General features: G+C 47.0%; 1 protein-coding gene across 1 annotated transcript; it reads right to left on the minus strand.

The window, feature by feature from the left end:
* Window positions 1-8,629: 8,629 nt before the first annotated feature.
* Window positions 8,630-11,936, minus strand: LOC143366630 (uncharacterized). Its single transcript, XM_076807830.1, has 4 exons — window positions 11,446-11,936; window positions 9,814-10,915; window positions 9,166-9,740; window positions 8,630-8,849 (listed from the first exon to the last, which is right to left on the minus strand). Exons 1-3 carry the CDS (start codon window positions 11,482-11,484, stop codon window positions 9,196-9,198), a joined length of 1,686 nt encoding a protein of 561 aa, XP_076663945.1. The 5' UTR covers window positions 11,485-11,936; the 3' UTR covers window positions 8,630-8,849; window positions 9,166-9,195.
* Between the last annotated feature and the right edge of the window lie 204 nt (window positions 11,937-12,140).

Consider the following 12,140-nt stretch of genomic DNA (forward strand, 5'->3'; position numbering starts at 1 on the left):
TGCATTTCGAAGAACTTTCTGTAATTATTATCGAATATCGCAGCGAGGCTATCACTTCAATCGAGTGAACGCGAATTTGCAGAAGCAAGACGACTTTGTATTCCGACTGCTCATTAAAAGCACGCGAACCTATGAATGCATGATGCAACGGGCGTGACAACAGCAATGACACTCGCCAAGCGCGTTTAGACTTGGTTCACAAGAACCACCTGACGTTAATGATGCTGCATTTACAGGACACGGAAGCGTGACGCTTTGTCCCCATTCCTGGTTAAATTTACCGTCGTCATTATCACTATTATTATCATCACCGTGGCGCCCATTTAATTTCGCGACTTCTATTTCGCCGGGGACGATTAAATAGGCGTCGGATGGCCAGCTGCCAATCTATGGCGGGCCGTATCGCCAGCCACTTTGCTGATTACACGCTTCGGAACGCGCATAAATGTCAAAATAAAATTCACCGACGTCGATTCCCACCGACAATTCTATAAAAGCTGGCAACTCGATCATCGAACTTTGCGCCCCCATGAAAGAATCACGAGGCCAAATCGCCCGAACGATTCCGGCCTAGAAACGTTTCGCTTCTGTCCGTGCGCTTCGAAACGATTTTCACTGGCGTTCGCTGATTCTTTTTATTCGTGGCGGTAACTTTTCCACGCGTGTGCCTTAAAAACACAAGCTTGTTAAATTCGTCTCTCTGAAGAGAAAGGTGTGGGAAGAGAAAGTAAAGTTTCATCGTTCCAGGCATAATGCGATGGTTCTGTCAACATCGTTTTGTACTGTCTACCAAAGTAACTACAAATTATGGCTGTTACATGCAGAGAAGGCACGAAAGGGAGTGTAAACGTTACAAGGGGAAACAGGAAGCAGGCGTTTTACACGGGACACGGGAGATTTCAGCGGGGTAGTTGGCAAGAACAAAAGTTCATAGTGCAGGGAGTTATAATTGCAAATAATGAAATATTTCCTTCAGCCTGTCCCGTCGCGAGCTCGCGGAATACTGCGAGTTAGCAGAACTTAGTCCCGCCAATAAAACTTTCGCGGCTCTAATTACCAAAACAACCGGGCCCGTTTTATATATAATGTTGCGGAGGACAACTTCCTCGAATCCGTTTGACGCGAATTAAAAGCGCTGCGAGCCGAAGAAACTGCTCGCCACTGAATAAGCCCGTGCGCCAATTACTCTCGCGTGCAAAACGGTAAGAGTAGAGTATCGTGCAGTGTGGTTCGCGAGCAAATACCACGCTTACTCTGCAATTAAATTGGAAAGATAAATAGCAGCGGTATTAATCAGGATGAAGCTCGAGATTCATATAAGAATATGAGTCTCGCTTCGTACACTAATAAATACATTATTTCCTAATAGAATCACTTCATTCCTTCACAAGAATCTCCATTAAGAGACGAGCCCTTTTGATGCGAAATAAAATTAAATTCACCGCATCATGAGACAAAGTCCCACAAGCCCAATTAATTGCCTTAATCCCTCACACGTTTGCTCCCGCTTCGATGCACAGAACTAATACCGACACCTTAAACCAACACTTTCGAAACACTCCGCTGGGAAGATAAAAGCCTCCTTCCTGCCTGCTCGATCCACCACCGTTCCCACATTACCCGTCGCATTTCGCAAGGGAGCGGACAGCGGGAGAATGGATCAGGGACGTGCGTACATACGTCTCGTTGCTCGACAAAAAGACGCCTTCAATATCCGGCAAAAGGAATTACAAAAATTCAGATATTAGCTCGGTGCACGTCGATCGTAATCGTGTGCGCAGGGGGAAACCGTCGATCCGCGAGGGCGAGGACACGGGGAGGGTTGGAGCCGCGGGAGGGAGGCATAGGTGAGGGCACAGAGGGCTCAGGATTCCGCCTTTGAGATCGTGCCAAAGAACATTCCATATGAAAATAAACCAAATAAACCGCGTGTTTCAGACGTTCGTGTAATAGGAAACGAAATAGGATGTCGATAGATCGATTTGTTTTTAGTTGTTCCACCCCTTCTGCCAGGCCTCCGTCTCTCCAAGGCCTGGATACCTTTTTTTTCCTTCCCCCATTCGCTTCGACGGAATGTTTCAGGCTGTTCCCCGCCGTCGTCGCCGTGCAACAGAGTGCAGGCATTTTCTGTTACACTCGCGAAAGAACGAAGCTACGGTGCCTCTGATGTACGCGCGTCTCGTTTGACTGACTGTCGAAGGAAAAACCAGGTGCACACCTTTCCAGGTAGAAATATCCAATCTTCCCCTGTCGGTCAAAGAGCGCCGCAAAAAGGGTCGAAGAACGAAGGGAGGCGCTGCGCCGCGCCGCTGCAAGCCGAAACGTCTTTACAGTGACGTCAGATCAACGTCGAAAATGCTCTATCGCGGTCTGCCGCTCGAACGCGTGCGTGTTTGAAGATCAGAGGATGATTTAAGTGAAATGACCGGCGAGATTGTCTCCGAAGTATGAGGATACAGTGGAACAGCTCATCGCAGTTGCAGCGAGCATTGTAACATTCGAAGGAATGGTATAATAACATTGCTTTACAAGAAAAATAAAAATATGGATACTGTCCCAAGTCACTTATTATTTCCTAATAAATGTTAGAAGAACATTGCTCGTCGTGCAGCTTCAGGTACGTTAAATGGCATCCAATATTTATGGATTGTCGAGGAGCATATTTCCGCAATACAGCAAAAATTGAAATTGTATGGAAAAACATATGGATTACGCTGTTTCATAATTATTTAAACATCCAGTTCAGATTTCACGCGAAACAACGAATTTTAGAAAACATTATTAATATTTTTGTTTATAACTTTTTTCTAAATGTTCAAACAATTGATAAAACTTTTACCATTTGATAGATCTAATTAAAAGAAGTAACTTTTATCTTGAAATTTCTTTTCTCTCTCTTACAGATTGCGAGTTAGAAAATAAACTCGAAAAATAGCCGAATCTTCAAGGGTTAATTCCACCCCCTTAGTGTGATTTTGGGCAGCGAAAAAAATGCGTTGTAATCAGGAGAAAATTCTCTACATATCCACGAAGTTTCAGAATTTTTTGAATGTTCGGGTTCGGGATCTTCTCTTGTAAGATGACCCAAAGATCACTCTAACGCCACCAATCCGAGAAGCAATCATTCTCCTCCGTGGAGACCTCCCGCTGGTCCTCACGGTTACGCAAGTTAAAACCTCTCGAGCATTAACGACGCTCCGGTTCCCTCACAAAACACCGCCGCGACGTCATCCGGCCCGTTCCAGTTCTGCCACCAGAACAGAAATGAAATTGCATACCCCACTCGCGGCGCGGGTCTAAGAGTTCGCTCATGTGTCACTCCTGGACGTGCTCCTTGATACCAGCAGACGTTCTTCGGTGGGATTTACAGGCAACAGCACGTGAAGCGCGAGTACCTGCGCTACTCAAGCCGGAAAAGCCTTCGCCCAGATACGGGATCGCGGAGAGGGGTCTGACTGCACGCGGAGCAAGGGGGCGACGATAAAACCCAGCAGCAGCAGAGGCGTATTGGGCGGGATGTTTTTAAAACTTGCTCCTCCGCTAGTCGGCACACCCACACCATTAAGAAGCAAGCTTCTGAATCTTCCCGATGTTCCTCCTTTCTTTTTTTTTTCTCCTCTCTGTGCTTCCTTGCGAGAGGCCCGCAAAAGTTTGCCGCGCACTACGTCTTTCGGCCTCGCCCTGACAAGAATACACGTTACGCTCCAACAACTGGCTCTTCCCTTCCCTCCGCCCTCCTGCCACGCTTTCCTCAGGTCTTTTCCTCTCTTTTTTCCCCTCGCGCTCGCTTTCAAGGCTTGCTCTCAATGGACCGCTCCACGTACACCGTTCCAGACGAACACCCCTCCCTTCGCCGCGGTAGCAGCCGCCTTGTCTTCGAGATTTCGGTTCGAGGGTGGTGTTCGGATTTAAATATCTGAGAACGGCGAAAGCGGCCTTTTCCGCCGCGTTTAGCCGGGCCCGTCCCTCTCCAAGGCTCGGCCGCGTGCGCCACGTCGAGACCCTCCGGCGTAGGAGCGTCGATCTCCCCGTCAGACAGGCTCCGAGCGTTCACGGTCTTACCGTTAAAAGCCCCGGCTCCTTCGCTCCTCTTTTCCGGCCGATTTCTTCTCGGTCTCTCGTTCCCCTCATTTCCGCTGGAACACCTCCGCGACCGTTTACTCGGCCGACGTTTTGCCGTGTACACGTCGGTACTCGCGGAAGGCACCGTGGAAAACTCGAGACCGAAGACGAAGGGTGTTTATCGGGGGCGGGGTGTAATTGGTTGTCGGTGTTGGGTTCAACTCGCCAGGAACACTCCACCGACCGTTCGTCGTCCATTTTTCGGAGAGCCTGCAGCTCTGTCGGAGCAGCAGCAAAGAAGGGCCGCCTATTTGTTTTGGATATAGCGATTCGAACGTAAGGGATGAAATTATACTCCAGTGTCTCGCTATTTCGCTTGGGGCTGTCTTGGAAATTATCGCAGCTTCTGGATAAATTTATTCGAAAATATTGCTGATTCTGGGGATGGGGAAGAAAAATGCAACAACCAGGTTAATGTGGAATTTCGGTGGAGGATTTGTGCACGCACGAGCCGGGGATCGTTAGCCGATATGAATTTCAAATTCGCGGCGCAACAATATTTGCGCGAGAAATTTTCACGGGATTACAGCGGTGAAAATAGCCAAGCGGAATCCGAGTTATTCGGGAAAATAATATTTTCATTATTTTTAAACGAACAAAGTGCCGCTTTTGTAATTTCGTTCCGGCGTGCACGAGGAGGGCTGTTCCTCTTTTTATTAACGCGAACGTACGTTTTCATAAAACGTTTAGTAAATTGTTCCGCCATCGGCGAGGGATAGTGCAAATGCGATGCGTTAATACCGATCCGGGATAACAACGGGAAATATTTAAATTGCGTGAGCGTTCATTGAAATAAACATTGTATAAATCGCGTGTATCTACCGGACGCCGGCGACTCCTGACTTTTCAAGCGCTGAAATTTGAAATTTATAATTTCTCGCGTCAGCATCCCGCAACCGGCAACTGTCAACGGGAAATAACGAAAATAGAGCAGAAAAATATCACCGTATCGTGGAAACAACAATATTTAGCTTAATTAAGGAAAATTTCAATGTATGCGAATATCACTGGGCAAACTATAGCTGGTCAATATTAACCGTGAATGCCCCACATGCACGCGAATGTAAATGCACAAAATCTGCAGGCAGACCGCTCGAATCTGAGAGGGTTACTTTTAACTTCCCCGGTGTTCAGTTTGCCCGAGAACTACGTGTCGGTTTGAAATAATTCATCTCGTTAATTTTATACGAGCCTGGACGTCTCATTATATCCCGGCCAAACATATTTTAATTACGAAAGAGCTAATTTAAACATTAATCTATTAGCGCGCACGCAACTCATCGTTGCCTTTCCTTGCGTTACACCGTGAACGTGAATCATAATTACTCCGAGGGAAATGGAGCTGGGAAAAAAAGGATGACGTATTCTCTCGAAAATTCTATATGAACTCCCTCAGCTGTGTCGCACCAGAGACCGTTGCGTTCGGAACCGATTTCCCGCGGAATGGCTTCTAATTAATTTCTTATTCCCAGGCAAGCTGCCCGTTCCTTCGAAACCAATCAACGCCACTTTTCCTCGATCGAAGCCCGTCAGCGATCCCATTAAAAGCGACGTCGCTCGATCCCACGATTTCCTCGGCGTTTACCGAATTATATACACACAGTCATTAGCGGGATGGACGACGGGCTGACAATGGGGGCCCTCGGCGACGAACGCAGCAATAACAGCGATCCTGATCGGCCAGGATCCCCTGCTCTCATTTTTTGGGCGGGGGGCGCCTTTAATTAAGACCCTCCGTCGAAATTTCCCCGGCGTATTCGGTTTCTGGGGCTCGACGGAGGCGGCCGCAATTCTTGATAAACCGTGCTGAAAGGAAACTCGTTAAAACCAATCTACCGGCGATCCAGTCGATCGTTTTGCACCGTCCGATTGCGCGGTTAGAAAGGCCACGGAAAAAAGAAACGTCTGGAGGTTGGAGGGAGGAGAGAAGACGCGGGGGAATGGAAAGAAGACGGTCAGAAAAGAGGGAAATAGAAAAGGGTGTAGACCGTGTGTTAGGTCTTGCTACCGTAAAATTGATGATGGGATATTCATATTTTTGAGTGGAGAGATTTTTGTTTCTGATTTAAAACGCCCATGGAGGAAAGCTCCAGGCCCCGAGGGATTAAATTTCTGGTCTATTAATTGTCAGCCACGAAGGAGCAGTCTGACATTGCTGAGGCTTTAAATAAATGTCTGTCAGCATTCATAGAAGTACTTACAGTGACTCGCATTGATATTCGGACACTTTTTAAAATCGCATAACTTTTTTAGAATTGGTCCAAACAACTTGAGTTTTTTTCAGAAGCTAGAAGGATTAGTTTGCTAACTGACGCGTTTCGTCGTTTTGAAAAAAAATGTATTTGGTTGGAATAGCGATAAGAATAGTAAAGGTCGATTTTTAAACTTTTTTTGTGAGCTTGCAATGAAAATTAAAAAAAAACCGTTTGTAGATTGCAATAAGTTGTATACGTGCCTAAAATTTCATCAAAATCGGTTAACGTTGCTCCGAGCTACAAACGTTTAAAGATCGCAGAATAAGGTCGAGAATCGCGAAAATTCCCGAAATCAGCGATTTTCGACCTTTACTATTCTTTTCGCTATTCCATCCAAATACATTTTTTTTTTCAAAACTACGAAACGCGTCAGTTAGCAAACTAATCCTTCCAGCTTCTCAAAAAAACTCAAGTCGTTTGGACCAATTCTAACAAAGTTATGCGATTTTAAAAAGTGTCCGAATATTAATGCGAGTCACTGTAGGTTATTGGTCCTCTAACCGATTCAGTCAGTTGTGGAAGCAATGGGGCTAATAATCGCCATTGAAACCAAGCCAACGAACGATTCAACTTGTTGTTACCTGTTGCCGTACTATTATTTATAATATATTAGACACAATCGCGTGTTTCTTTCGCGTATCAAGGTCACGATCACCGTTGACAGCACGGTGGACCCAGCACTGCACCCTCTCCCTTTCAATATTATTACCGACTTTATTCAATAAGGATCCCAGAGTCGTCGATCCAATTAACATCTTCCGAACTCGCGTCAAAAGTATTCTTTATCGCGAGTCGACCGATCCGGACGATGAAATCGAGAGCGAAAGGTGGAAGAACCGCCCCGCCTCTACCTCCACGGCGATGGAGATCGTTTCGACATCCGCGGGGAACGGGTCCAGTGAGAAGAAAAGGACAAGGAAGAGAATCAACGAAGAGACAAAGGAGGTATAAACGAATAAGTAGCAAGAACGGAATCAGACGTTGGGAACAGTAACAGGGCGAGGGGTGAGTTGGCTGGAAATCGGCGAAAAGATGGAAAGAGCGGAACGCCGGCGAAATATCAGACGTAGAAAGTGAAGGTGGCTGGCGGGACGCGAAGGAGGGTAGATAATTAGACAAGAAACACAGACACGCACACGCTGCCTTTATCCCCGTCTCTCTTTGCGCCGCTCGACTTTCTCTGTTCGGCTAGGGCCCGTATCCTCCTTAATTAAATATAAGCGCCGGCTTACCTCTGCCCCTCAAACCTTACCGCCCGAGCCAGTCGTCTCAGCCCCAGCCCCAGCCCCTGTACCCCCGGTTCTCGCGGTACAAGGTACTTCATGCTTGCGCAAATTCAGCGGGGAACGCACAAACACGCTCGCGTACACTTCTGCAAACGCGAGGGAAGCACCACAGGCGCATGGTACACGTACGCGTGCAACACGCGCCGCGTCGCTTCCATCGTCACGCAATTACGGCGTGGGGGGTCGGAGCACGGTTACGGAGGTCACACGCGGGACAGAGAGCCCAGCCACCCTCTCGCCTCGCCGGTAACGCGCGGGAAGACTGATGCGATGCCCGATCATACAACGGCAGAGTGGAACAAGGAAGGGCTATAATCGTTTTAAACGATCGCGCCAGGCCTGATTAAGGATCGTCGATCCTCTTAGCGGCGCCACCGATGGAACGACCCCGCAGGCTTTACGGTGTTAAGTGACGTCGCCGGGGGCACTGGATGCTATTAGTTTGTTTTATTAGGAGATATTTAAGGCGGGAAGGGCATGGTTTCAGTTGGCAATTCTGCGTCGCGGAGTTCCGCGCGGGAAAGGCGATTTGCAAATTTATTTCGCGGAAGCTGCGGTGCGATGCCACGGTTACAATGGCGGCTGTTTGTTCGACTGTGAAGTCGGGTAACGTCGCTGAGGGCGGAGGATACTTGTTTGGTTTATTGGGAGATGATTGTGGTGCGAGGAGGAAGGGTTGATTTACATGTCGCGTGTAGGAAGGATGAACGAGAATCTGGAACTTTGTTTTGTGAATTTTGTGCGTTCGTGTTACAGTTGGAGAGAAATCAAAGCTGCGGAATTTTCTGAATGTGAAGGTAAATGGCATTAGTGGAGTAGATGGGTTGTTAGTTTGTTCTGTTAGAAGATTTGTACGAATACAACTTTGGAATTTTATATGTGTGTTATTAAAAAGAAAGGACAAACAGAGATGAAAAATCTGAACCTGTTATATTAATGTGAAGCTTCAGGGATTCATGGAATTTACTACATTACACTACATTATTTACATACAGTTATCTCTGCAGGACTCTGTATAATGAGAAAGTAAAGTAAAAGTTAACGAAACTACTTCTAATTTCACAGAAAGCTTTGCATTAATGACTCTGAATTCTATCACGCATTAATGACATCAAACTTCCCACTGCTTTATGCAAAAGTCTTCGAAATCATTGAGCTGTACTACTTAAATTCAGATATATCGAACCTTTCACTGCGTTAAGGGATCATTCTACTTTGAACGGCCGAAAAATGAAGTTATATTTAATCTCGAATTTTTAATCTCAGATAAGCCTGAGTCGGGAAATCACCTACGCCACGAACATACCACTTTTTTGCAGGTGTCACATTGACGCTATAAAAAACATATGAAACAAATTAAAAAAAATCTTTTTAATTTTTTTTTAATAATATAAGAGTAGCTTAATAAATTGGAAAAATATTTATTTCATTATATACTGTATTTATTGAGAAAAAAATCTTAAAAAATAGCTTCATTTTTCGGCCGATCAAAGTAGAATGACCTTAAGCGAAGAAATAGGATTCGCAGAGGATTACAAATTGCCCCCGTTTACATTACGTAACTTGCGATTCCTAATTCCGCCTGAATTGTTGGACGGTTTTGCCGTCGACTCGGTGGTAACAACCATTTTAAACTTACGAGGTCCAAATTTCTGCCGTTGACCGCGACGTCTCGCGTTGCTGGCCCCTGTGTTGCTATTAAACGCGTTTCCGCTGTAATAATTGCGATCGATCGGTTTGAAATTGACCCGGCCGGAGACATTTCCGTTCTTGCGATATGGACTAAACGTCGAATTGATATTGATGTTCCGTATTTTCCTGTAGAAATCGTGACTGTTGGTCGAGGCACGATTCGCACCGATTGAATTACTTATGAAGCCACCAGCATCCGTGTCGTCGCTGGATTTCCTTCGCTGTCTGTCCCAATTTAAAGTTAGTGGCCACCGCTTGTGCATCGTGAACGCATTACGAATCCCCCCATTAGAGCCTCCACGGAGACCACCCGCTTGCCCTAATCCTGTAAAGCTGTACCTGGTTTCTTGTTGCTGATAATCCTCGGCTCGTTGACTTGCCATCTCTAAAACGAAACGACCGAATGAACGAATGTATTTCCCAAACACGTCTAACAAACGCCAGCTCCAACGAATTACCTGCCCTGATCAGCGGCTCAAGGAAGCTCTCGATAGACCTCTTGTTGCTGCTCAACGAATCGTAGATCCTGCGCAAGAGTTTTTGATAGGCGCCCGTGCTCTGATACTGCCCGGCCAGATTCACCGGACCGGACAACACTAGGTCAGTGAAGTTCGCGTTACTCGAGCTGTCAGCAGGTACCACGTGCACCAAGTGCTTCTGTCCGAACTGATCGGTCCCGAGGATCAACTTTGGCATCATCTGGTTCATCCCACTTATCTCGTCCTCGCTGAAGACCACAGGCGTCGAATCGTTCTGCCTGTCCGCGGACTTCACTCGAGCATGCTGTCCGCTGGAATTCTTTAAACTGTCCTGCGTCACGGAGGTCTCGGTGCTGGGCGTCGCGGTTGTACTAACATTTGCCGGTGGATCGCTTCCAGATGGCTGCGCAGGATCGGTCCCGTTGCTCCGTCCTCCTGACACCCGTTGCTCGGGCAGCGATTCTCTCTCGACGAACCGCCAGAAACTAGTGGACTTGCGCCCTTGCCCCGAGAGACTGTCCTGGAGATTCCCGTAAGCGCTCCCGCTAGCCCCGTAGCCAGGTTTGTCGCTCAAGTACGCGTCCAGGTCGCTCTGAGTGGTCACGTAGACGTACGATCTCGGCCAGAGAGCGTTCATGTGGTAGCTGCCGTCGATCTGAGGGATTATCGTCAGCTGAAGATCGTGTCGCTGCGGCCCGTGGGGCGGGAGCCTCTTGATCCTCCGTAGCACCCACTTGATAGTGGGCTGCGTGTGCCCTGTGCACGCGTCGCAGTCGATACACCCCTCCTGGCACAGCAGCCAGTTGCCGTTGGGCAGATAATAAACGTCGCCACGCGACAGCACGAGGCTGGCCATGTAGTTCGTGACCGTCGGGAACGGGCCGCCGTAAAACGGCGCCTCCAGCAGACGTCTGTACAGGTCGTTGTTGCCCGGCGGCGGTGACGAGATCGTCTTGAACACGAACTCGCGGAGTATGTGCTCCCAATAGGGTGGCAACTTAGATGATTGGCTCACCCGCGCCATCGGGACGTGACGTTTCTGCTGTCTGTAGCTGGCCAGGCAGCCCGTGCAGATTAACAACTGCGACAAGAAATTCGATGGTAGACACCGTGCTAGGTGAGAGGCTGACAGGTAAAAGCTCTATGTGTCCTGGGAAACTGGAAGAATTTGTGGCGTCGGGGACTACGCAGCTTCGTAGGGGATGGGGAATGATTCTTGGAAGCTATTAAAGCCTCGCGACAGATTTCCAGGGGAACAAAAAATCGATTTTAGGGATTTACATTTCTTTGGTATCTCTTATAATTACTTTGTACCACCTAGTAGCTTCTATGGTCACAGAAATGGAGAAGCACGTTGGGAAGAAGGAAGGGGGGTTTCTTTCACGCCGGACGGAACCTTACCGGACATTAGCTAAGTACCTCTGTGATATTTGAAACGCTACCTAGCCGTTATAATTTAAAAGTAATAATTAGGTTTCGACACGTTTCCGTCGCGTGTGCACAGCTAAGGAGATTATTTAATATTATTTATTTTTTGTTATTTGAGAAAAATCTTAAGCGTCCGCCAATAGGGAAACTCCCCTATTATTCGTAGTATCAGTTTCTACTCACCATCACCATCGAAACAAGATTCCACTGTGACGGATTCATGCTTCCCTCCCTTTAATCGCACTGACATTGACAAGGAATTCGGCGAAAAAGGAATGAAAGGGAGTTGGTTGGCGCGTAGAGGTCGGTCCAATACGTCCCGCACCTGACGGACGACTGAATCATGCAAAAGATGGGCAACTCCTGGTATCGAACGGGCAACGGCTAGAGATCCTAGCGCAGATATCGGGGTACCGTCAAGAATGCTGACATTACTCACGGCTAAACATTCGGCCAGTGATCAAACAGCGTAACTCAAACACTGGCCAGATCGGTTTTATCGCGCGTAACTCTAGAACGTGGTGTGCAAGATGCATTTGAAAAATTGTGGGAATAGAGTTCCTGTACTGACGGTGACAGGAGTTATTTCTGATGATATATATATTGTTTTTCATTAAAATGTTTCCCGCGAAGAACGAAATAGGGAGCTCCTTCGTTACTTCATTGCTATTCGGATATTTTACAATCGGAAAATCATAGTTGCGTTTTTATCGTTTCGCTATTTAAGGGGTCATGCTCCGTCAGGAGGTCGTAAAAAGGGTGTCTTTGGAAATTTTTTACTCAAAAGCTATATCACATTTCTCAAAAAATCTTTTTTCCTTTTAAGGACTGCATCTAGTACCGTGCATCGTAATTTTTTTATTTAAAAATATTTATCA

This window comes from Andrena cerasifolii, chromosome 3, assembly GCF_050908995.1.
Source record: "Andrena cerasifolii isolate SP2316 chromosome 3, iyAndCera1_principal, whole genome shotgun sequence".
Taxonomy (NCBI): Eukaryota; Metazoa; Arthropoda; class Insecta; order Hymenoptera; family Andrenidae; genus Andrena; species Andrena cerasifolii.

Bases quoted from the DNA above. Each gene is read 5' to 3' on its own strand.
- LOC143366630 (XM_076807830.1), bottom strand. From the start codon at position 11,484: ATGAATCCGTCACAGTGGAATCTTGTTTCGATGGTGATG. The intron at 10,916-11,445 runs GTGAGTAGAAAC...TTCTTGTCGCAG, and splicing joins ATCTTGTTTCGATGGTGATG to TTGTTAATCTGCACGGGCTG. The intron at 9,741-9,813 runs GTAATTCGTTGG...GTTTCGTTTTAG, and splicing joins TGAGCCGCTGATCAGGGCAG to AGATGGCAAGTCAACGAGCC.